This window comes from Macaca nemestrina, chromosome X, assembly GCF_043159975.1.
Source record: "Macaca nemestrina isolate mMacNem1 chromosome X, mMacNem.hap1, whole genome shotgun sequence".
NCBI lineage: Eukaryota > Metazoa > Chordata > Mammalia > Primates > Cercopithecidae > Macaca > Macaca nemestrina.
Window position 1 is genome coordinate 70,602,141 of NC_092145.1, and position 25,352 is coordinate 70,627,492.

A 25,352-nucleotide genomic window follows, 5' to 3' on the forward strand; every position below is an offset into this window, starting at 1 on the left:
TGCCCTGAGTGAAAAGTGTATAAATACTTTTCTTATTTGTTTTCTTTGGTATACTATTGGAATTCAACCAATATTTAAGATACCACATCAGATAATGGCCTGAGGGAAGGATATAAAATTAAATAATACATTTACTTTCAGAAAGAAGCTTACGTTTGGGGAAGAGAAGTAGCTATAATACAGTAAAAAAATGAGATAGAGGTCATTTGAGAGGCACAGAGTTCTATTTTTTTAATTTATATTCTTTGATGAACTGCAACCTGTAACTTCAAAAGGTAATACAATTATATGTTTAACATGGTTTCATGGGACTGTGTAGGTGATTGTTTAGCCAATTCAACCTTTAGTACAGCCTGTACTGCATTAACAGTAAAGGAATAATGTCTTTTTTGTTTTTAATACTAGAGGCAGGTTTAGTAGAAAGGTAAATATAACTAAAATATAATTTAAGAATTATAGAATTGTAATTATAAATAATAACATTTTAAAACTGCATTCTTTCGTAGGTCTTTGATGATGGTAGATATGTTTACCTTGTTACGGATTTAATGAAAGGAGGAGAGTTACTTGACCGTATTCTCAAACAAAAATGTTTCTCGGAACGGGAGGCTAGTGATATACTATATGTAATAAGTAAGACAGTTGACTATCTTCATTGTCAAGGAGTAAGTTGTAGTTAACTTTTTTCTTTCTATTCTGGGACCTATATCTTCATAAAAATATAGGAGAAAATGCCCCCTAAAATAAACTGCTTTTATTCACATATATGTCTATAGAGAATATCCTAATAGAACTCACAATGTAGTGAAGTTTATGGATTTAGGAAATAATTATTTTCTCTCTGCCAATTGGCCCTGATTTAATAGCATATTCATTTAAAAAGTGGTTTGAATTACATAAAGGTACCTAACTTTGACCTGGAAATTATGAAACTTAATTAGACTTAAAAGTCAAACATAAAAGAATTAACCAAAGACATACAGTGACTATTATTCAAGTTACCTAACATAGAGAGTTCAGGTTACCTAACATGTATCTTGAACCTTGCCAGCTCCTCCCCTAACTACAGTAAGAAATGTGTATTCTAAACATTTGAAGTATTACTATATTAAATTTTGTGGTGAAGGGGCAGGCTTGTTATTTTGCTTCCTGTCCTTTCATAAAGAAAGCAAATGAACTGAGTTACCAAAAAAGGCAACTTTTAATATATATAACTGTATAAAAAAACAAAGTAGGAAGTAATTTAAAAATTTAAGTTTGAATCAGTTGTGATAGTAGATATGTACCAACTTAATAAATTAAAAATGGCAATTGAGAATTGACGTAATGAAAACTCTGCATGAGGCCCTTATAATTAATAAAAATAAACTAGTACTCCATTTTGTGTGTGGTTTAATAAAGTATATTTTCAGTATTTTGAAATATATGATGCTAAAGCAGTAGCTTTTTGATAATTTAATTATTTGATTGTCTTTGCCAGCACTCTCTAAAGTAAAGCATGAAGAGAATTTTTGAGAAGAGAATCATAGGCATCTCTTCTTTATTATTGTATGAACCTTCCGGTTCTTACATCAATTAACTAAATTAATAAGACACATATCAAGCATTTCTACATGCCAGGCATTGTAAAAAGTGTTGTGGATTCAAACATGAGTGAGACTTGGTCCTTGCCCTTAAAGAACTTTAGCATAGTAAACTCTGATTAAAGGTAAGAGTAACTTACATGAAGTAGATAGTACTAGTAGGAAACCTATCACATGGGGGAATTTCAGCATTTTTTTTTTTTTACCAGTCCTACATTTTATTTGTTTCTTCTTTATTGTTTCTATTTTTCTGCTGAGACTTCCCTTTTTTTGCTGAGAGTTTAATGCATTGAAAGTATGTTTTGTTTTCTTTGTTGAAGATCATTATAATAGTCACTTTAAAATCCTTATCTATTTTAGCATGATTCATCTTGGAATCAGAATTCATTGATTTTCTTAAGACTGTGTTCCATTTTCTTGGTTCTTTGTATATTACATAATTTGGGATTGTATCCTAAGCATTATGATAATCAGTTATAGAGATTTTCATATTTTGTTATTTTTCTCCAATAGTTATTATTGTTTCATTTGTTTAAGTGAGTAATTTTCTTGGCTGAGCTTGAACTGAAAACTAGTTTTGGGGCCAGCAGCTCTGGTTTTTGTTCATATTATTTGTCTTTATACAAACTATTTTGATCCTGTTCCATACATTTTTGATTCAAGGATCAGTTCTGGCTCTTTCCTTTATAATGTTTCTCCACTCAGCATTCAGAGTTTTCCAGCATCTCCTTTCTGGTCCTCTAAACCAGAAGGACTGTGGGTTTTTCCACATGTCTTTACCACCACTGTGTGCCATAGGGATTGCAATTAAACCCAGGCTAAAAGCCACAGATATGGATACGTCCTTGTATAGGTTCCTGTGTTCCCTCCTTCAACAAAGTGCGTACTCCTCATCAGAGTATATCTGCTTCTGTTCATTATCCAGTGCCTCCAGATAGTTGATTTTTGTATTATATCCAGGTTTTATGGTTGTTTGCTACAAGGAGGAGGGTGTTGAGTAGGGTCTTAGTCCATTATGGACTAAGTCCAAACTTAGTTTAGTTTGTAAGTCAGGAACTGTTCTTATATGTTAAGCATAATGCTAAGTGATATAAATTATGGCATGTCCAAAAGTGGATCTGAGAATTGAGCTTAGATATATTGAGATTAGAAATGGTTAACAAAACTAGTGGCTTGAATAGAAACTGGAACATCTATCTGACAGAGATAATTTCCTGTGTATATTTTAGGCTCTTAAGCTTGAGCAAAATGTCATTTTCAAAATTTTGTAATTCAGAAAGTTTCTTTTTATCAGATATTTAGTTAATTATGTAGATATAATGTTTTATTTCTCAGATATTTAGTTAATTATATAGATATAATGCTTTTTTCCTTTATATTCAAGGTTGTTCATCGTGATCTTAAACCTAGTAATATTTTATACATGGATGAATCAGCCAGTGCAGATTCAATCAGGATATGTGATTTTGGGTTTGCAAAACAACTTCGAGGAGAAAATGGACTTCTCTTAACTCCATGCTACACTGCAAACTTTGTTGCACCTGAGGTATTCCTTAAAAACTTCACCATTTGCCTTTCATTCTTTTCCTTTAGTTGAATCTATATGATGCCATGTGTATGTTATGGTAGGCAGATAAAAGCTATTATCTTGCCCTTTTCAGTTTTAAAGTTCTTTAAATCCATGAATTCTCATAGCCCCTAATATAAATATTTACACTGGTAACTAGCATCTAAAATCAACCAGAATGTAATAATCAGGCTATTCTGTTCTCTTGGGTTATATACTAATTTCAGAATCATACCATTTTAGAGTTGGGTGGTAGGGTAAAGATAGCCACAGCTTCAAGGTATTATGTATTCTAAATGAGGAAACTGTGGCTCGAGGTACTTCAATGACTTATTCAAGACCCAGCATTCACTTAATAACAAAACTAGGATAGATTCATCAGGTATGTTAAATTGTACTGAACATTAGGTAATTTATCGATTAGCATTATAAATAACATATAAGGGCAGTGCCATCCTTGATTGTCTTTAGGATCTTCTAACTCCCGGAGAAAATAGCCACACAGGGGTTTTTGTAAGCCGTGTGGATTTTTCTCAGAAAATAATATTTGTATCTAAATCTTAGGGTGAAGAGTCAGGAAAGGTGATGCTCTTAGGGAGAAGAGTAAGGAAAGGGGAGGCTCTGGTACAGATTTCACATTTGGGAAACTGTAACATTCATTCTAACCCTGGGGATGGGAGTTTTGACAGTAGCAATTTCCATAGCAGTGAAAGTAAAGTTGGGGAAAAATGAATCAACAGATGGCATTGGCCATATAAGTTCTAGATAAGCTTTCTTTGTTAAGTCAATAGCTGTTCTTATATGTTATGGATAATACCAACTGACATGTAATTACATATTCAACAAAAATCAAAATACCTAAAACTCTTTAGGTTTGAAAAAATAAAATGTGTCTAATCAAAGGAGAAGCAGAGTAAAATAATTTGAGAAGAATTCCTCTCTTCTATATATTTTATAATTTTACTTTTATATCAAATGCTAGCTTTTTCAGGGAAATATTGCACATCAGATATATTAACAATAAGCTATTTGTATTTTAATGTAAATCAGTCTATTTTAAAGTAGCTACTATAAAAATAACTTTCATAATGAAAGTAGAAATATAGAAAATACTGTACTGATATTGAAGAACAGGCAGAACATCTGTTTTATAAGCTTTTTATGATAAGAGATTTGACTAATAAGAAATTATGGAAATATCCAGAGAATGTGATTTAATCTATATTTTAATAAAATTCATAAAATAATATACAAGTTTTTATCTCTTACAAGATATTGTACTGCCCTAAGGTGTATGAGATAATAGCCTGAACATACAAAATATTAGCCTTTTTAGGACATTTCAGTGGTTTTACAGGATAGGAGGACAGAATATTTGAGATAGTGCTCTTCTGTTATGTATAGCATATATGTTCATCATAAAGGTCATCATAAATATTGTAACAGATTTATACAATAGACATAAGAGCAGAGTATAGAATAACCATTTTAATAGCCAAATATTTAATGTTGACTTAATCTTGTGGACCTAAACTACTTAGTATTATGGCAACTTCTCACTGGAAAAGGGTTAGAGATGAATATGTACCATATGAAAATATCAAAAATGGACATTAAAATGAAAAATATATAATATGTCCGTGTTTAGATTAATGGTTAGGTAAACAGTTATAGATTAATGGTTAGGTAAGCAAATCCAGAGAGTAGAATACAGCTCATTGATGTTTTTTTTTTTTCCCCAACAGACGTACACTGTAGTAAGACACTATTACCATTGTAGTAGTGAGGGTTTTCAGGTGGGCATCTGGAGACCACTTCTCTCTAGTGCTTGAACTACCTTTGACTAGTATTTGTATTTTCAAAATACTTTGAAAGTTTTATTTTTGAGTGATGAAGTCCATGCTAGGAATCAATAATATATTTGTACATTGTTATTAATGAACCACAGAGAGTACTTTTAGTGCAGTTTGTTTCTAAAATTTCAGACGCTTTCAAAAGGTAAAATATAAAAATGCATTCTTTTTTAAACTAGAATCAGAAAGATTCAAGTGTTAGTACAGACATTTCAATAAAAAATGGCATTTATGGGGGTATACATTCATTATTTCACAATGCATAAACAGTTTTTGTTTGCTAAGAGGTACACTGATTATTGCAATTTTAGCTTAATAAGGAGAGAATATTCTTTTAGTTTTTAGATTATGCATCAGTTTGATCAACATCTTAGGGTTTATTAGGTAGATGTGCTTTTCTACTATACCTGTGTTGCCAAAAGTGAATATATCTCTAAAATATTTTATTCTTTGATAAAGGCAAATCCACTATGTTATATTATTCAACTGATATTATAAGCCTACTGAGGTTAAAGAATGCTCCTGAATTAATGGGGCTTATAAAAAAGTTGAGGGATACTGTGTGTGCAGCTTTTTATAAACTAATTTTGAAGTTAACTCTCCTTTGCTCTTTTCTCTGGGCTGTCAAATAGTTTGCCCCAAACGTTAATTGATTTGAGCAACAGGAATGAGGAGCTCTGTGTATGTTACTTTCTGCTGACTTGGGAAGCCAAGTGAGAGAGAGACTTATGCCACTGACTACTTTAATTGTGACTTCTATCTTTGTATTTAACTTGATACAAGTAAAAAGGTGTGAAACATACCCTCTGTACTCTTTCATTCATCCTACCACTCTGCCTTGTTTCTTTTATGATTATATGCTCACTTTTATAAGGGCATTGAAACTAGCGCTAGAAAAAAAGTGGACCATTTCTTCTTTACCTAAAACAAGTTTTTCGTGTTTGGCCCTAATTAAGCAATATGACACCTCCTGCGCAAGACTGTCCTCATAACTAGGAAGGTTATAGGAGTATACGGTACCTACAGCCGAATTGATTAACTCTCACCTGTCCACGTGGTTTCTACGCAGTGACCCTCAACCTTAGCTATGCATTGGATCACTTGAGAAACTTTAAAAAGCTTCCTAAGGGAATCAGGGAAAACATGGTGATGTCTGGAACTGTAAGATGTGATGAGAAAAATAAACAGATGAGGGAATAAAATCAGTAGAAGTCTGTGTTTTACTAGAGTATGCCAACTTAATATTTACCATGATGTGAGTGGTTTAGCTATACCTTATTTGTTAAGTACTTCATAGTTCCCTACTTGTATTATTTATATAAGCCAATTATATTTTTATATCCTCTTTACCCTCTTAATTTTGCACATATGTGTGTTTTTATAAATACACTAAGACTAGAAAAAAGCGTATTTCAAATTTTAAGTTTGTTACATACTCTTTATTCATGTTTGGGAGTTGTCAAAGCCAAACACTAACATTTTTAGCCTTTTATAGATGAGAAATTCGTGCTGGTGGTTATATAATCCCCAGTGTTAATGCATTAATAATGTTTCTATTTTGTTCCTATGCCTAGAGGCTGTAGCAGTGGGCTTGTTTTTCTAAATGAAAAGAAAATGGCCTTATTTCATCTCTTTATTTTTCTAATGAACTCAATAATTTTGTAGCTAAATCTCACATGAATACATAACAAACATATTGTTTGATTTTTATTAACACTGGCACCAAAAAACAGCTTCCTAAATTGTTGTATGAAAAATTAATGAAGCCATTCAGTATTTATCGAATGTATACTTGTGGTCCAGAAATATACTGCTCTTTTCAAGACATTGGCCTTGTATGGTAAAATATAAATTCATTCTGCTTTTGTGAGATCATATATTATCTTGCCATATCTTGTGTAGTAAAGAGGCAGTTATAGATGTTAAAAACACAGGCTTAAGTAAGACTTCGTGTTCTGCTACTTACTAGTTTTGTAATGTTGGGTAAGTTACTTAACATTCACTTCAGTTTCCTCATCTTCAAAACTGGAATATTATCTACCTCATAGAATCAGTGACAGAATTAAAAGCCTCAGTACTGTATATAGTATACATTAAAATCACTGTGCATATTAATCTTAAGTTTAGATTTCTCTATATCTGGTTTCCTAAGAGGAGGAGAGAAAACTCATTGAGGTGTCAGGGATTATGTCTTTACTACAAGTGCATAAAATGGTTGAAGTTTTTATATAATGAACTTTTGTGAGATTATTAGAAGTAAAACAACTTCTTTAGGAGAAAATTGAGTTTATACTAACACCATATAATGAGTATTTCTTTCTTAGGTTCTTATGCAACAGGGATATGATGCTGCTTGTGATATCTGGAGTTTAGGAGTCCTTTTTTACACAATGTTGGCTGGGTAAGAAACATATATTCAAAAGCATTAACATTGTTATTTGAATTTCATCTGTATATCTTCATCTAGAAAGAGAATAGATTAAAATAACTTTAAGGAAAATGCCATTTACATTTCAAAATATCTATATTGATTGTTACTTATAAAATTAAAAAAACATAAAGCAAGGTGTAGAATGAGGCACTACTAATTTATGACATAATAATTTTAAAAGGCAATTGTCACCCGGAACTAAAACTTTTAAAAATAAAGTGCATTTCTATTTTGATCTTGAAAATATTTACTTAATCATAAAATAATTTCATGTTTCACCAACAACTTGCCCCCTGAACTTGTTGATACTGTGTTGATTTTTTTCTAAGCACTTGAATTCTAACTATTCTGGCACTACAGGTTTAGTAAGATTGTGCAAATCTATATAGTAACAATAATAAACTGCAGAAACACACACAACTACCTTCCCTTGAAATCATAAAGAAAAGCTCACAACAAATGTAATAACAATTGGACTATGTTAATGTTGATACTTTACGAATAATACGAGTACTATTTTACTCTCAATAATGAGCAGCACTTTTATTTAGAAGTGAAAACTTATGACTGTAGAAATTATTCTGTGAGGGTTGTGATAGAAAAAATGGCCAAGTTTAGCAAGTAATTATAATGTACTTAGACATAATATTTTAAAGAGTGCATTTAGTGTAATTTAAATATGCTTGACATACCAAGAACTCTATGAATATGTTATAAAAATGGTGACTCTAAATTGTTTAATGGCTTGGTGATAATTACACATCTCAGTACATTTAATATACTTTTAGGTATTACAAATTTATGCAGAATATTTAGTTTTAGACCACAGTAAATTTAAGGGTAGCTAAAGTTTGCATATCAAATACAATTAATCTACATGATTCATCTACATAATAAATGTAATGGCTATGGAGTTTTGTGTCGATATAAATATTTACGCAACCAAGTTTTCATAGATATTAATAAAAAGTAATGATAACCATTTCCACTGATGATAATGATGAAATGTTAATGACTACATTGAAACAAAACAATAAATACATTATGAATATGTGAAATTAATATTTTCTTTGTACTAGGTATATTTGTTTGCTAACCTATGCTGGAATATGTGTGTTTTAGTATTGTCTAGTTTTAAGACTGAAGCTTTACATGAAAAGCCACCTTTATTTTATTTTACATTGATTAGCTGATCAATGACAAAAGAAAGATTGATGTAAGCAATATTCTCCATTTTATTAAAAATTTTATTAAGGTTAGATTTATGGTTTGAAATATAAAATTTGACCTTAACAGTGAAAGAAAATGTGAGATGATATTCTTACTCGCTGAAGTAAATATTTGCATGTAGTAAATATTTGTATCTCTTTCATTTTTGGGGTATGTTACCCTCTAGTGTCTATTAAAATCTGTTTTATTAATAGCTACACTCCATTTGCTAATGGCCCCAATGATACTCCTGAAGAGATACTGCTGCGTATAGGCAATGGAAAGTTCTCTTTGAGTGGTGGAAACTGGGACAATATTTCAGGTGGAGCAAAGGTATAAATTATAACGTTTTGTTTTGTTGCACTCATGTTAAATTGCTAAAATCCCTAAGTTACAGCTTGTGTGTGTTTGCAGGGTATCTAATGGTATCATATGTGTTTTTAATTAACACATCTATGAGTGAATTGAACAATGTACAAAGGATAACTTTTGGTTTTACCATGTTTCTGGGCCACCTTCCTTTCTGATCAGTTTACATATGTGCAGGGAATATTAACTAGTTCCTGTATTAACCAAAACCAAAAATATAAATTTTGGAAACAGGATATATTTAAAGCCAACTAAAATTTATTTCTAGATTTACCATGTATTTCCATATCATTTTCTTTTCACTCAGAAATTGACTTATGTAGACAATTTTTATAATGCTAACAACTTCTTAGAGAATGAATGGACTGTGTATCTGTAGCATCTGGATATTCATTCCTGATGTCTTAGAGTGGTCCAATAGAAATATAATGCAGGTCAAATACATACTTTAAAAATTTCTAGTAGCCACATTAAAATTTTTTTAAGTGAAATTAAATTTAATAATATATGTTGTTTAATCTAATATATCCAAAATACTATTACTTCAACATCTAATCAATATAAAAATTTAGGTATTCTATATTTATTCATACTGAGTCTTCAAAATGTACTATATATTTTATACTTATAGCCATGTGAATATGGACTACCCACATTTTAAGTACTTAATAGCCACATATGGCCAGTGGCTGTCATGGTAGTGAAGGTTCAACATAACTGGCCTTATTTATTTTGGGGAAAAAATAGTCAATCAAGGCTTGAAAACTAATTTCTTACATTTGTAATTTTTAAATTTTAAGTTTTAAATGAAAACTCATCGCTTGTCACCATGTGGCTTTTAGGTCCCGGAAGCTTTTAAGCTACAATTTGAAGTAGAACACATTTTATGACAAAAGTAATTGCTTATAGTTAATATGTGCTAATTATCTCAAGAACACTAGCCAATTTGTAGAATATATTGCAAAGTAACTCCAGCATCCTGATCATTGTCAGGATAAATAAACTGGGGATTTGTCACTAAATTGTAAACATTAGAAAAACAAACAAGGGATTCTGTTTGGATCTTAACCTTAGTACAAGTATGCCGTGTGGTATAGTAGAAGGAACACTTGAATAGAAGCCAGGAAAACTGAGTGGTAATCTTTCTTTGGTTCCTTATAACTCCAAAATTCATTTCTATTCAATTTGGTTTATTTGTAATTTGCAAAATTTCCTCATGTAATGTGATTAGAACTATTAGTATTATTCATTAAATATGTATTTTCTAGTCATCCAGCTTATGCTTCAGAAAATACAGTTTACCAAGGATCAATTTTAATGTTTAAAGCCATGCATATGATTCTCCTGTGTTCCTTTTAAAAACGTCTGCTGAGATCAGGCTGTTGACAGTTCCTGGTTGGCCCACAGTTACCCATGTCAGTTACCCTCCGTTAACATTTCCAAGAATCTTTGTCGGACAAGTTCTGCACTTGCAAGGTCTTTTATTTATCTATCTATCTATTCATTTATTTATTTATTATATATTTTTATATATACACATATATTTACTATATATTATATATTTACATATATTTATATATATATTTATATATATATATATATATATATATTTTTTTTTTGAGACAGAGTCTCACTCTGTCGCCCAGGTTGGAGTGCAGTGGCGCGATCTTGGCTCACTGCAAGCTCCGCCTCCCAGATTCACGCCATTCTCCTGCCTCAGCCTCCCGAGTAGTTGGGACTACAGGTACCCACCACCACGCCTGAATAATTTTTTGTATTTTTTTTAGTAGAGATGTGGTTTCACTGTGTTTGCCAGGATGGTCTCGATCTCCTGACCTCGTGATCTGCCCACCTCGGCTTCCAAAGTGCTAGGATTACAGGCGTGAACCACTGCGTCCGGTCTCCACTTGCAAGGTCTTTAAAGTAGAACTCTTTTTTTATTTTTTATTTTTCTTTAAGGGAGTTAGCCCATTGCCAAAAGGTTTACTGACTTAAAGCTGGAAATGTCTTTCTAAGATCTAGTTCCAAGGACTTCTCCACAGCTAGGTGAGACTGCCTCACACCAGTATTAGGTGATTCTTTGTTTGGATAGAATAGAGCATTTTCATCTTGTGTTTAAAGCAATTTGTTTGCCTCGGCTCCTCACCACTTTCTATACCAGTCTCCCATTACTAACCTAGTTATGCCTATGCAAAACAAACAAACAATCAGAAAAAGAAAAAGCTGATGGTGATTCCTATAGGTTTAAGGGCTTAAATCTCAAACTTTGGGTTAGGAGTAATGGGAGTGTGCTGAAAGGGCAAGCAATAAAACAAGTCATACCAAAAAGCCACATTGTTCTCTCCTAAGCCCCAACCTCACTCCACTCCTGTGGCCAGTGGTCCCAACAGAAAATAACTGGAGAAATTGAGCAGGTCAAAGGATTAGGGAACTAAGCGTTATGTGAATTCACTAGCAAGATGTACAGAATGCTTGTGTTTACATTGTTTTTTATGGAACTAGCAGAATAAAACTGATCTATTTTAAAAATGCAAAAACAATCTGCTGAAATAGATGGGGACTTAAATGCCAATTGTGCTCAAATTTTCAATTTTCTATGTTCCATGAATTTTAAGTTTAGGCCTGTCTGGTGTTTAAGTAATAATACATATTAAAACTTAGTTTTATTCTTATGTCCTCTTTTAGCCTGGTAATCTGGAAAACTTCTCATAGAAAAAGATATTAGGGATATTGTTTACATATCTCATAAGGTCTCTTAGATAATCCCTTTTTATGGATCCGGTGACTTTAGTTCTGTCTTTGAAACTTTTCTAGGAGCTATGAGGACCTTTTAAGAAACTATCTCATGTACATTTTAACAGTTCTACTGCTTACCTTTGTTTTAAACTAGCCATGAAAGTAAACTGTTGTTCAGTTTCCCATAACCTCTTAAACTAGTACCCTTTAGTTGTGAGAACTGTGACATTTGCTGTCCATCAGACATAAATTATTTATTGCCTCTTCGTTTGTCTCTTTTAAAAAGATTAACTTCTACCCATTGAACAATCTCTCACCATCTCCTCACCCACCACTCCCCATCCTCTGGTAACCACTATTCTACTCTCTATTTCTATGAGAACAATGTTTTAGATTCTCCATATAAGTGACATCATATGGTATTTGTCTTTCTGTGCCTGACTATTTCACTTAACACAGTGTCCTCCAGGTTAATCCATGTTGCCACAAATGACAGGATTTCATTCTTTTTTATGGCTGAACGATATTTCATTGTGTATATACACACCATATTTTCTTTATCAGTCCATGTGTTGATAGACACTTAGGTTGATTCCATATCTTGGCTATTGTGAATAATGCTGCAGTGAACATGAGCATACAGATAGCTCTTCTACATACCGATTCCATTTCCTTTGAATATATATCCAACAGTGGGATTACTGGATAATATGGTAGAATTTTTTGAGGAACCGCTCTACCGTTTTCCATAATAACTGTACTAATTTGCATTCTCACCAGCAGTGTGTAAGGGTTCCCATTTCTCCACATCTTTGTCAACACTTATCGTTTGATTTTTTTGATAGTAACCACTCTGATTGGAGTGAGGTGATGTCTCATTGCATTTTTTTTTTTTTTTTTTTTTTTTTTTTTGAGACCGAGTCTCACTCTTTCTCCAGGCTGCAGTGCAGTGGCGCGATCTTGGCTCACTGCAACCTCTGCCTCCCAGGTTCAAGCAATTCTTCCACCTCAGGCTCCCAAGTAGATGGCATTACAGGCAGGTGCCACCACACCCAGCTAATTTTTGTATTTTTAGTAGAGATGAGCTTTCACCATGTTGGCCAGGGTGGTCTCGATCTCCTGACTTCGTGATCCGCCCACCTCGGCCTCCCAAAGTGCTGGGATTACACGCTTGAGTCACCGTGCCCAGCCCCCATTGCAGTTTTGATTTCCATTTTCCAGATGATTAGTGATTTTGAGCACCTGTTCATGTAGCACCTGATGCTTTATTTTGTCTATTTGGTGAGGTCATGGTTCCCTGAATATTTTTTTTTTTTGAAAAGTATAATGTTTTTATAAATTTTAAGTTCTGGGATACATGTGCAGGATGTGAAGATTTGTTACATAGGTAAACGTGTGCCGTGGTGGTTTGCTGCACCTGTCAACCCATCACCTAGGTAATAAGCCCTGCATGCATTAGCTATTTATCCTGATGCTGTCTCTCCTCCCGCCCCTCCCCCAACAGTCCCAGGTCCTGGTGTGTGTGGTTGCCTTACCTGTGCCCATGTGTTCTCATTGTTCAGCTCCCACTTATGAGTGAGAACGTGGAGTATTTGGTTTTCTGTTCACCTGCGTTAGTTTGCTGAGGATAATAGCTTCCAACTCCATCCACGTCCCTGCAATGGACATGATAGTTTTGTTTTGTTTTGTTTTGTTTTGTTGTTTTTTTTTTATGGCTGCATAGTATTCCATGGTGTATATTTACCTCATTTTCTTTAGTCTACCATTGGTGGGCATATGGGTTGATTCCATGTCTTTGCTATTAATAGTGCTGCAGTGAACATACACGTGTATGTATCTTTATAATAGAATAATTTGTATTCCTTTGGGTATATACCCAGTAATGGGATTGATGGATCAAATGGTATTTATGGTTCTAGATCCTTTAGGAATCACCACACTGTCTTCCACAATGGTTGAACTAATTTATGTTCCCATCAACAGTGTAAAAGCATTCCTGTTTCTCCACAGCCTCACCAGCATCTGTTGTTTCTTCTACTTTTCCTCTACTGTTTTCCCATTACTATTTGGTATGTACTTTATAACAGCACTTACCACATTCTGCCTGGTCATATATTCACTTGGGTACATTTTTGTTCTTCACACTTAGGGAGCCTTAAATAACATATTTATTTTTGCATTTTCTATCACATCTAGCATAATGAGTACTCAATTGGATACACTTTCATAAGCTAATCATTTCTTCTGGTATATCTTGCATTGTTAATTTACACAGCAAGTGTTTTTGATACATTTTATACAGCCGTTATCCTATTATGAGTGACTATAATTTGCAGTAAGCAGTGAGGTTTTACATAAATACTTATTTTTCATTTTGGCTTGAAGTTGCTTTTAATAGAAGATGCTTTTTTCGTGTATTTACAGGTTATAGATTTATAGAGCTAGAAGGCAAATAGTCCATCACCTCATCATTTTGCAGATAAACCAAGGCATATAGAATTTAACTTACACATTAATGAGTGGCAGAGTTGGAACTGATTTTCAGTTTAGTACTCTTTTCAATCCACTCACATTAGGGAAAACTTCCTAGAGGAAAAAAGGATTTGTTAGCTTTTTTCATGCAGATTAAATGGAGGAATGAGAGGTCTGTAACCCTTTAACAATTGAAGGCTCGAAAGAAAGGTATTATTGTTGACTCACTTTGTTTCTGTAGTAATGGACATGAAGTATACAGAACCTTATTACCTGATACATTTTGGCTGTGTCCAAACTCAAAATCTCATCTTGAATTGTAATCCCCATAATCCCCATGTGTCAAGGGAAACACCAGGTGGAGGTAAGTGAATCATGGGGGCAATTTCCCCCATGTTGTTCTCATGATAGTGAATGAGTTATCATGAGATCTGATAGTTTTGTAAGTGTTTGGTAGTTCCCCCTGCATCCATTCCCCTTCCTGATGCCTTGGGAAGAAGGAGCCTTGCTTGTTCTTCTCCTTCTGCCCTGATTGTAAGTTTCCTGAGGCTATCCCAGCCATGCAAAACTGTGAGTCAATTAAACCTCTTTATACATTTCCCAGTTTTGGGTCTGTCTTCATAGCAGTGTGAGAATGGACTAATACATTATCCTTTACATGATCTGTACTACAGAGCAGTTTTCCAGTTAAAATAATACATTGAAGTTCATCTAGAACTTATAGTAGTACCATAGTTTTCAAATGCCTCATGCCAAATTATACTCTTGAAAGACTACACTATCTAAACCAAGCTAGGAAGGTACATTAGCAAATACAATAATTAGAAATCTACCCTTGTTTTTTTCTGAGAGATAATTATTTATTATTATTCATGATCAAAGCAGGCATTGCTTAAGTAGGTATGGAAGTTATTCATTTATACTGAGGATATATGAATTGTTACACATCTGACCAAATAAACATGCTTACAGTAATAATAATAAAGAAGTTTTACCTCAGACACATGATTACATTGAAAATAGAAGTGATTCATTATTAATCAGTATTTTCCAAACTTCGATTTGGAATTAAATTTGAATATTGTGAGAATAGGAAAATTGCTATGCTCCTATATTCATGTGTGTTCAAAGTATTTGGAGTTTTGCTGGCTTTTATCCACTTAAAATGAACATTAAAAATAAGAAACCTGAGTACATTGAGAGGGGCCAAGATGGCCAACTAGAAGTAGGTGCAGTCCACAGCTTTCATGGACAGGAATGAACGTGGTGTGTAAATTCAGCACCTTCAGCTGAAATATATAGTTTCTTGTATTGAGACTGATTAGGCAGACAACTCGACCCATGGAGAACAAAGAATAGCAGGGTGGGATGATGACCCACGCTCAGAGTGGCACGGAGACAAAGGAACCCCCACCCCCAGCCAAGGCAAGTGGTGAGCAATTGTGTGACCCCCACCTAGAGAACCGTGCTTCTCCCATGGATCTTGGCAACCCATGGATCAGTAGATCCCCTCATGAGCCTATGCCACCAGGGCCTTTGGTTCGATATATAGAGCTTTCAGGAGTCTCAGTGGGGCAGCTGCTCAGGCACACACAGAGACCCAAGACCCAAGAGTTTTGCATACTCTGGCTCCTGGAATTCTAGCAAGGCAGAAGACCCATCCATACTTCCATCCTAGAAAGGTAATTGAATCCAGAGAGCCAGGGAGCATCATTCTGTGGGACCCACTTCCATGGCACCTCACAAGTTAAGACCCACTGGCTTGGAATTCCAGCCAACCAGCAGCAACAGGCTGGAAGTGGCCTGAGGTGGACCAAGTTCTGGGGGGAGGGGTGGCTACCAACTCTCTGGTTTGGTTGGGTCAGTCATTCTAACCTGCCAGCTCCAGGGAGTCGAGGCAGTCCAGACGAGGAGGAGTCCCTGATGAAGCAGCACAGCAGCTGTGACAGATTGTGGCCACCACTGCTTCTTTGAGTGGGACCCCAATCCATCTCTCCTCACTGGGCAGGTCCTCCCTGGAGGACTTCAGCACTTCCAGCCAGGGTTATAGAGGAAGAAATTTGATGTTTCCCTAGGATGGAGCCCCTTGGGGGAGGGGTGGCGCCAGTTACTGCAGTTCAGTCAACAGCCATTCTAGCCTGCCTGCTTTGGGAAGTCCAGGCAGTCCAGAGGAGGAGGAGTTCCCCACAACCCAGCACAGCTGCTGTGCCAGATCATAGCCAGACTGCTTCTGTACCTGGGACCCCTATCTATCCCTCTTCACTGGGTGGGGCCTCCCTATGGGAATTTCAGCCACTCCAGCCAAGGTTATTGGGACAGAACTCTTGATTTCTCCCTGAGATCAGTCCCCAGGGGGAGGGGTAGGCAACATCTCTGCAGGTCGTTGGACTCAGTCTTTCCAGCCTGCTGTCTCTGGGGAGGCCAAGCAGTCAGGACAAGGAAGGGTTCCCCCGATGCAGCACACCTGCTCTACCAAAAAGCAGCCAGACTGCTTCTTAAAGTGGGATCCTGATCCCATCCCTCCTGACTGAGTGAGACCTCCCAACAGGGATCTCCAGACACCTCCTACAGGAGCATACAGGTCAGCAACAGGTCAGTATCCCCATGGGACAGAACTCCCAGAGTAAGGAGCAGATTGTCATCTTTGCTATTTCACAGCCTTCACCAGTGATATTTCCAGGTAAGGGAAAATCAATGAAAGCTAGGGTGTGGAGCAGTACCCCAGCAAACTGCAGCAGCTCTATGGAAAAGTGGCTTGACTTTTAAAAGAACAACAAACAGAAAGCAACACAAAACAACAGCATAAAAAAAAAAAAAAACACAAAAACCTCACTCGAAAGTCAGCAACCTAAAAGATGAAAGGTAGATAAGCCCACAAAGATGAGAAATAAGGCAAAAATGCTGAAAACTCAAAAAGCCAGAGGACCTCTTCCCCTTCAAATGACTGAGATGGCTGAATTGACAGAAGTGGGCTTCAGAAGGTGGGTAATAACAAGCCTTGTTGAGCTACAGGAGCATGTTGTAACCCGATGCAAAGAAGCTATGAATCATGATAACGTAATAGCTGGTAACAGGAGCTGATAACTAGAATAGCCAGTTTAAAGAGGAGCATAAGTGACCTGATGGAGCTGAAAAATACAAGAACTTCACAATGCAATCACAAGTATCAATAGCAGAATAGATTAAGCAGAGGAAAGAAAACTCAGAGCTTCAAGACTATCTTTCTGAAATAAGACAGGCAAAGAAAAATAGAGAAAAAAAGAATGAAAACAAATGAAAAATACTTCAGAGAAATATGGGACTATGTAAAAAGACCAAGCCTCCAACTAATTGGGGTACCAGAAGGAGATGGGGAGATTGGAACCAAGTTGGAAAACACACTTCAGGATATTATCCAGGAGAACTTCTCCAACCTAGCAAGAAAGACCAACATTCAAATTCAGGAAATCCAGAGAACCCCAGTAAGATACTCCACCAGAAGATCAGCTGCAAGGCACATAATCATCAGATTCTCCAAGGTTAAAATGAAAGAAAAAACATTAAGAGTAACCAGAGAGAAAAGGCCAGGTCACCTACAAAAGGAAACTCATCAGACTAACAGCTGATCTCTCTGTGGAAACCCTACAAGCCAAAAGAGCTTGGGGGCCAATATTTAACATTCTTAAAAGAATTTCCAACCCAGAATTTCATACCTGAGGAAAATAAACTTCACAAGCGAAGGAGAAATAAGGTCTCTTTCAGATGAGTAAATGGTAAGGGAGTTCGTCACCACCAGGCCTGCCTTGCAAGAGCTCCTGAAGGAAGCACTAAATATGAAAAGAAAAAACTGGTACCAGTCACTATAAAAACACATTGAATTACGCAGACCAGTTACGCTATGAAACAACCACATAAACAAGTATGCAAAAGAAACAACTAGCATCATAATGACAAGATCAAATTCACACATAACAATATTAACCTTAAATGTAAATAGGCTAAATTCCTCGATTAAAAGACACAAAATGCCAAGCTGGATAAACAGTCAAGACCCATTGGTATGCAGTCTTTAAGAGACGCATCTCACCTGCAAAGACACACATAGACTCAAAAGGATGGAGGAAAATTTACCAAGCAAATAGAAAACAGAAAAAAGCAGGGGTCGCAATCCTAGTTTCTGACAAAATACACTTTAACAAAACAAAGATAAAAGACAAAGAAGGGCATTATGTAATGTTAAAGGGTTCATGTCAACAAGGAGAGCTAACTATCCTAAATATATATGCACCCAATACAGGAGCATCCAGATTCATCAAGTTATTAGAGACCTATGAAGAGACTTAGACTCCCACACAATAATAGTGGGTGACTTTAGAACTCCTGTGACAATATTATACAGATTATCAAGATAGACAATTAACAAAAACCTTCAGGACTTGAACTCAGCTCTATATCAAGAGAACCTGATAGGTATCTTTGGAACTCTCCACCAAAAAACAACAGAATATGCATTCTTCTTCTTGTCAGGTGGCATTTCCTTTAAAATTGATCACACAAATGGAAGTAAAACATTCCTCAGCAAATGCAGAAAAAAAAAAAAAAGAAAAACTAAAATCATAACAGTCCTCTGACTACAACACAATCAAATTAGAACTCAAGATTAAGATGTTTACTCAAAACCACATAACTACACAGAAATGGAACAAACTATTCCTGCATGACTCCTGGATAAATAATGAAATTAAGACAGAAATCAAGAAGTTCTTTGAAACTAATGAGAACAAAGAGACAATGTACTAGAATCTCTGAGACTCAGCTAAAACTGTGTTGAGGGAAATTTATAGCATTAAATGTCCACATCAAAAAGCTAGAGAGATCTCAGATTAACAACTAACATCACATCAGAAAGAACTAGAGAACCAAGGGCAAAGACACACAAAGCTATGAGAATACAGGAAATCACCAAAATCAGAGCTGAACTGAAGGATATAGAAACACAAACCCTTTTGTCAACAAAACCAGGGGCTGATTTTTAAAAAAACAAAATTAATAAAATAGACTACTAGCTAGACAGAAGAAAAGAGAGAAAAATCAAATAGACAGTAGACACAATCAGAAATGATAAGGGGGATATCACCAGTGATCCCACAAAAATAAAAACAACCATCAGAGAATACTATAAACACCTCTATGCACATAAACTAGAATGTCTAGAAAAATGGATAAATTCCTGGAACATGCACCCTCCTGTGACAACCAGGAAGAAATTGAATCCCTGAATAGACCAATAATGAGTTCTGAAATTGAGGCAGTAATAGCCTACCAACCAAGAAAAGCCCAGGACCAGATGGATTCACAGCTGAATTCTACCAGAGGTACAAAGAGGAGCTGGTACCATTCCTTCTGAAACTATTCCAAAAAATCAAACAGGAGGGACTCCTCCCCAACTCATTTTATGAGGCTAGATTCATCCTGATACCAAACCTGGCAGAGATATAACAACAACAAATAACTCCAGTATCCCTGGTGAACATCAACACAAAAATCATCAGTAAAAACTGGCAGATTGAATTCAGCAGCACATCAAAAAGCTTATCCACCACAATCTAGTTGGTTTCATCCGTAGGATGTAAGGTTGGTTCAACATATGCAAATCAATAATTGTGATTCATCACATAAACAGAACTAAAGACAAAACCACAATTGTCTCAATAGATGCAGAAAAGGCCTTTGATAAAATTCAACATCACTTCATGTTAAAAAAAAATGCTCAATAAACTGGATACTGAAGGAGCATGCCTCAAAATATTAAGAGAATAATATGAGAAACCAACAGCCAATAGCATACTGAATGGGCAAAAGCTGGAAGAATTCCCCTTGAAAACAGGCACAAGACAAAGATGCCCTCTCTCACCACTCCTATTCAGCATATAATTGGAAGTTCTGGCCAGGGCAGTCAGGCAAGAGAACAAAACAAAGGGTATTCAAATAGAAAGAGAAGTCAAATTTTCTTTCTTTGCAGATAACTTGATCTTATATCTAGAAAACCGCATCATCTCAGCCCAAAAGCTTCTTAAACTGATGCAACTTCAGCAAATCTCAGGATACAAAATCAATCTGCAAAAATTGCTAGCATTTCTATACCCCAACAAGAGGCAAGCAGAGGGGCAAATCATGAATGAACTCCCATTCACAATTGCTACAAAAACAATAAAATATCTAGGAATACAGCTAACAAGGGAAGTGAAGGACCTCTTCAAGGAGAAGTACAAACCACTGCTCATGGAAATTAGGACACAAACGAGTGGAAAAACGTTCCATGCTCATTGTTAGGAAGAATCAAAATCAAGAAAATGGCCATACTGACCAAAGCAATATATAGATTAAAGGGTATTCCCACTAAACTGCCATTGATGTTCTTCACAGAATTAGAAGAAACCATTTTAAAACTTATATGGAACCAAAAAATAGCCCAAATATCTAAGACAATCCTAAGCAAAAAGAACAAAGCTGGAGGCATCACACTACTTGACTTCAAACAATACTACAAGGCTCCGGTAACCAGTACAGCATGATACTTGTACAAAAACAGATGCGTAGACCAGTGGAACAAAATAGAGAACTCAGAAATAAGACCACATCTACAACCATCTGATCTTTGACAAAACTGACAAAAACAAGCAATGGAGAAACGATTCCTTCTTTAATAAAGAGTGCTGGGGAACTGGCTAGCCATATGCAGAAAATTGAAACTGGACCCCTTCCTTACACCTTATACAAAAATTAACTCTAGATGGATTAAGGACTTGAATGTTAACCCCAAAACTATAAACACCCTAGAAGAAAATTTAGGCAATACCATTCAGGACATAGAAACAGGCAAATATTTCAATGACAAAAATGACAAAAGCAATTGCAACAAAAGCAAACAATTGACAAATGGGATCTAATTAAACTAAAGAGCTTCTGCACAACAAAATAAACTATCATCAGAGTGAACAGAGAGACTACAGAGTGGGAGAAAAATTTTTCAATCTATCCATCTGACAAAGGCCTAGTATTTACAATCTACAAGGAACTTAAACAAATTTACAAGAAAAGAAAACATTCAAAAGTGGGCAAAGGACAAGAACAGACACTTCTCAAAAGAAGGTATTTATGTAGCCAGAAATATAGATAAAAAAGCTCAACATCACTGAACATTAGAGAAATGCAAATCAAAACCACAATGAGATACCATTTCACAGCAGTTAGAATAGCAATTATTAAAAGGTCAAGAAACAACAAATGCTGGCAAGGCTGTGCAGAAATAGGAACACTTTTACGTTGTTGGTTGGAATGTAAATTAGTTCAACCATTGTGGAAGACAGTGTGGTGATTTCTCAATGAACTAGAACCAGAAATACCACTTGACCCAACAATCTATTACTGGGTATATACCCAAGAGAATATAAATAATTTTCTTATAAAGATACATGCATGCATATGTTCACTGCAGCACTATTTATGATAGCAAGATCATGGAATCAACCCACATGCCCATCAGTGATAGACTGGTTAAAGAAAATGTGGTACATATATACCATGGAATACTCTGCAGCCATAAATGGATGTTCTTTGCAGGGACATGGATGTAGCTGGAAGCCATTAATTTTGGCAAACTGACTCAGGAACATAAAGCCAGACACTGAGTATTCTCACTTATCAGGGAGCTGAACAATGAGAACCCATGGACACATATCGGGGAACAATACACACTGGGGCCTGTTACAGGGATCAGGGGAGGCAGAGCCTCAGGATAAATAGCTAATGCATGCTGGGCTTGATACCTAAGTAATGGGTTAATCTGTGCAGCAAACCACCATGGCAGCCATTTACCTATGTAACAAACCTGCACATGGTGCACATGTACCCCAGAACTTAAAATCTGAAGAAAAAGAAATAAATCAATGGAACAAAAATAAAGTCAAGAAATGGACCAACTTAAAATATTTGAGGTCCAAGTTAGATTAAATTAGTAATTTTGGGTAATAATGGTTTTCTTCCAATTAGGTCATCTAACTAAATGTCTGATTATGTATAAGTGATTATTTTTGTCATAGCTCAGTATATTTCTTTTTTAACTGGCCAGCACTAACATATCTACTTCAAAAAAAAAGTTATTCATATGAAAATGACAAATTTTTTTAAAATATAGATGAGCTTATTTTTCTCTTATTTACCAAGAAAATTTAGGGAGTATTATTTAATACCTCAGATAATGGCACTTTCTCTTTCATTTGTCATTCATCCTCTGCTTTTCATTCAGTGAAGGAGAGTTTGTTATATAATATTGAGGGAGGTTAAAAAGAAATATATTATGTACTCTTAAAACTACTTTAGCCTCCATTAAAGAAAGTAACAAAATATTGATACTTTTGCTATGAAGTCATTTGATGAGTTCAACATTCTTTAATAATATCTTTGAACTAATCAGCATTCTGTTAATATCTTAGGAAACAGTGATTATAAAATTTTGTTTTGTATTTATGACAGGGTGACATTTACTACATTATCATTTTGAGCTACACATCAGGATAATCTACTTTGCTTTTGTAAGTCAGTCTTTTTTGACCAGTCTAAATTGACCATCTTGTAAGTTAACGTACCTGTAGAACATCTGTAAATGTAACTTAGTCATATATAACTTAGCTGAATTTTAGTCCAAGAGTAATTATATCCCTTTTTTTTTTTTTTTTTTTTTAACAAAAATGACCATGTATCACAGTTTGCCTGGGAGAGTCCTGGTTTATGCCTTTCACTATTTAAATGACAAATTTTATGGCCATCCTAGCATTAACTGTACCTAATTTATTTTAAGTGCATTTAGTGGATATATAATAAAATTTAACATTTTATACTTCATCATCATTGATTTTTTTCTGGAACAGGGATTTTTATATTTTCCAAGAATGCTGTCTTAATGCTACAAACATTGAGCACTTGCTGTGTCTGTGTGATAGTGGTTACTTTAAAAAGAAATAATTATATAAAGTTCAGGCATCATATTTGAGTTTAATGGGGGAAGAATGAGAGCTGGTATAGTTTACCAATTAAGATTATGACTCAGGAGTCGGACTGCCTGGATTTATAGCCTGACCCTGTTACTTATGAGCCATGTAAGCTGTGTGACCTTGGGAATGTTGATTAAGCTTTTGTACCTCGGTTTCCACATCTGTAAACTGAAGATAGTATACTACCTACCTCAGTGTTATTAGAAAGATTAAACAGCTTGTCTGTAGTATATAAATGTGTATGTGTATAAAAATAGATTATATATGTGATGCATAGTAAGTGTTCAGTAACTGTTAGGTGATATTGTTAAAAATGTATAAAAGCACTCTGATAGACAATCAAATGTTACTTTTTCAAATTCTCATTACCAATAGACACCTCCAGGAGTAAAATTTAAGACATAGAAGTACATTTTAATATTTGAAGAGGCCCATCTCATAAAACTCTTATTTATTATCTCACTTCTATCACTAACTATACTTTTCAAGAATCCCTCAGAATACTCAGGCAAATACATAGAAAAAGTCAGATAAGGTTTAATGATGAGCAGAGTACGACTTTTTTCCTTACTAAATTTTAGTATGTATAGGTGATATATGTTGAAACATATTTTTGATGAGTGGAAGTGTAGGAACTTACACTTATTCTTTTTTTTTTTTTTCCTTTTGGTGAGGACCTCCTATAATTCATTCGTTTTTTATTATTATACTGTAAGTTCTGGTATACATGTGCAGAACATGCAGATTTGTTTCATAGTTATACACATGTTATAGTAGTTTCCTGCACCCATCAGCCCGTCATCTACATTAAGTATTTCTCCTAATGCTATCCCTCCCCTAGTCCCCCACCCCCAACCGGCCCCGGTGAGTGATGGTTCCCTCCCTATGTCTATGTGTTCTCATACTTATGAGTGAGAACATGTGGTGTTTGGATTTCTGTTCCTGTATTAGTTTGTGGGGAGTGATGGTTTCCAGCTTCATCCATGTCCCCGCAAAAGCCATGAACTCATTCTTTTTTATGGTTGCATAGTATTCCATAGTGTTTATGTGCCACATTTTCTTTATCCAGTCTATCATTGATGGGCATTTGGGTTGGTTCCAAGTCTTTGCTCTTGTGAATAAGGCTGCAATAAACATACATGTGCATGTGTCTTTATAGCAGAATGATTTATAATCCCTATAAACCCAGTAGTGGGATTGCTAGGTCAATGGTATTTCTGGTTCTAGATCCTTGAGGAATTGCCACACTGTCTTCCACAGTGGTTGAACTAATTTACACTCCCACCAACAGTGTAGAAACGTTCCTATTTCACCACATCTTATCCAGCATCTTTTGTTTCCTGACATTTTAATGATTGGCATTCTAACTGGCGTTAGATGATACGTCATTGTTGTTTTGATTTGCATTTCTCTAATGACCAGTGATAATGAGCTTTCTTTCATATGTTTGTTGGTCACATAAATGTCTTCTTTTGAGAAGTGTCTGTTCATATCTTACACCCATTTTTTGATGGGGTTGTTTTTTATTCTAAATTTGTTTAAGTTCCTTGTAAATTCTGGATATTAGCCCTTTGTCAGATGGATAGATTGCAAACGTTTTCTCCCATTCTGTAGGTTGCCTGTTCACTATGATGATAGTTTCTTTTGCTCTGCAAAAGCTCTTTAGTTTAATTAGATCCCATTCGTCAATTTTGGCTTTGGTTGCTATTGCTTTTCGTGTTTTTGTCATGAAGTCTTTGCCCATGCCTATGTCCTGAATGATATTGCCTAGGTTTTCTTCTAGCGTTTTTATGGTTTTCAGTTTTACGTTTAAGTCTTTAATCCATCCTTTTTTTTTTTGTTTTGTTTTGTTTTGTTTTGTTTTTTGAGACAGAGTCTCGCTCTGTCGCCCAGGCTGGAGTGCAGTGGCGCGATCTCGGCTCACTGCAAGCTCCGCCTCCTGGGTTTACGCCATTCTCCTGCCTCAGCCTCCTGAGTAGCTGGGACTACAGGCGCCCGCCACCGCGCCCGGCTAATTTTTTGTATTTTTAGTAGAGACGGGGTTTCACCGTGGTCTCGATCTCCTGACCTTGTGATCCGCCTGCCTCGGCCTCCCAAAGT

General features: G+C 35.4%; 1 protein-coding gene across 8 annotated transcripts in view; it reads left to right on the top strand.

Annotated features, from left to right (window-relative positions):
* LOC105483642 (ribosomal protein S6 kinase A6) overlaps positions 1–25,352 on the top strand; it is a 130,294-nt gene that overhangs the window by 83,318 nt on the left and 21,624 nt on the right. For 7 of the 8 annotated variants that reach the window (XM_071088618.1, XM_011744594.3, XM_011744598.3 and 4 more), the window contains 4 exons: positions 507–665; positions 2,968–3,129; positions 7,328–7,404; positions 8,859–8,976. In XM_071088618.1, the coding sequence (XP_070944719.1) occupies positions 507–665; positions 2,968–3,129; positions 7,328–7,404; positions 8,859–8,976 (516 nt within the window). Of the gene's footprint in view, positions 1–506; positions 666–2,967; positions 3,130–7,327; positions 7,409–8,858; positions 8,977–25,352 lie in introns of those variants that run through there. The other variant, XM_011744603.3, reaches the window with a different exon arrangement.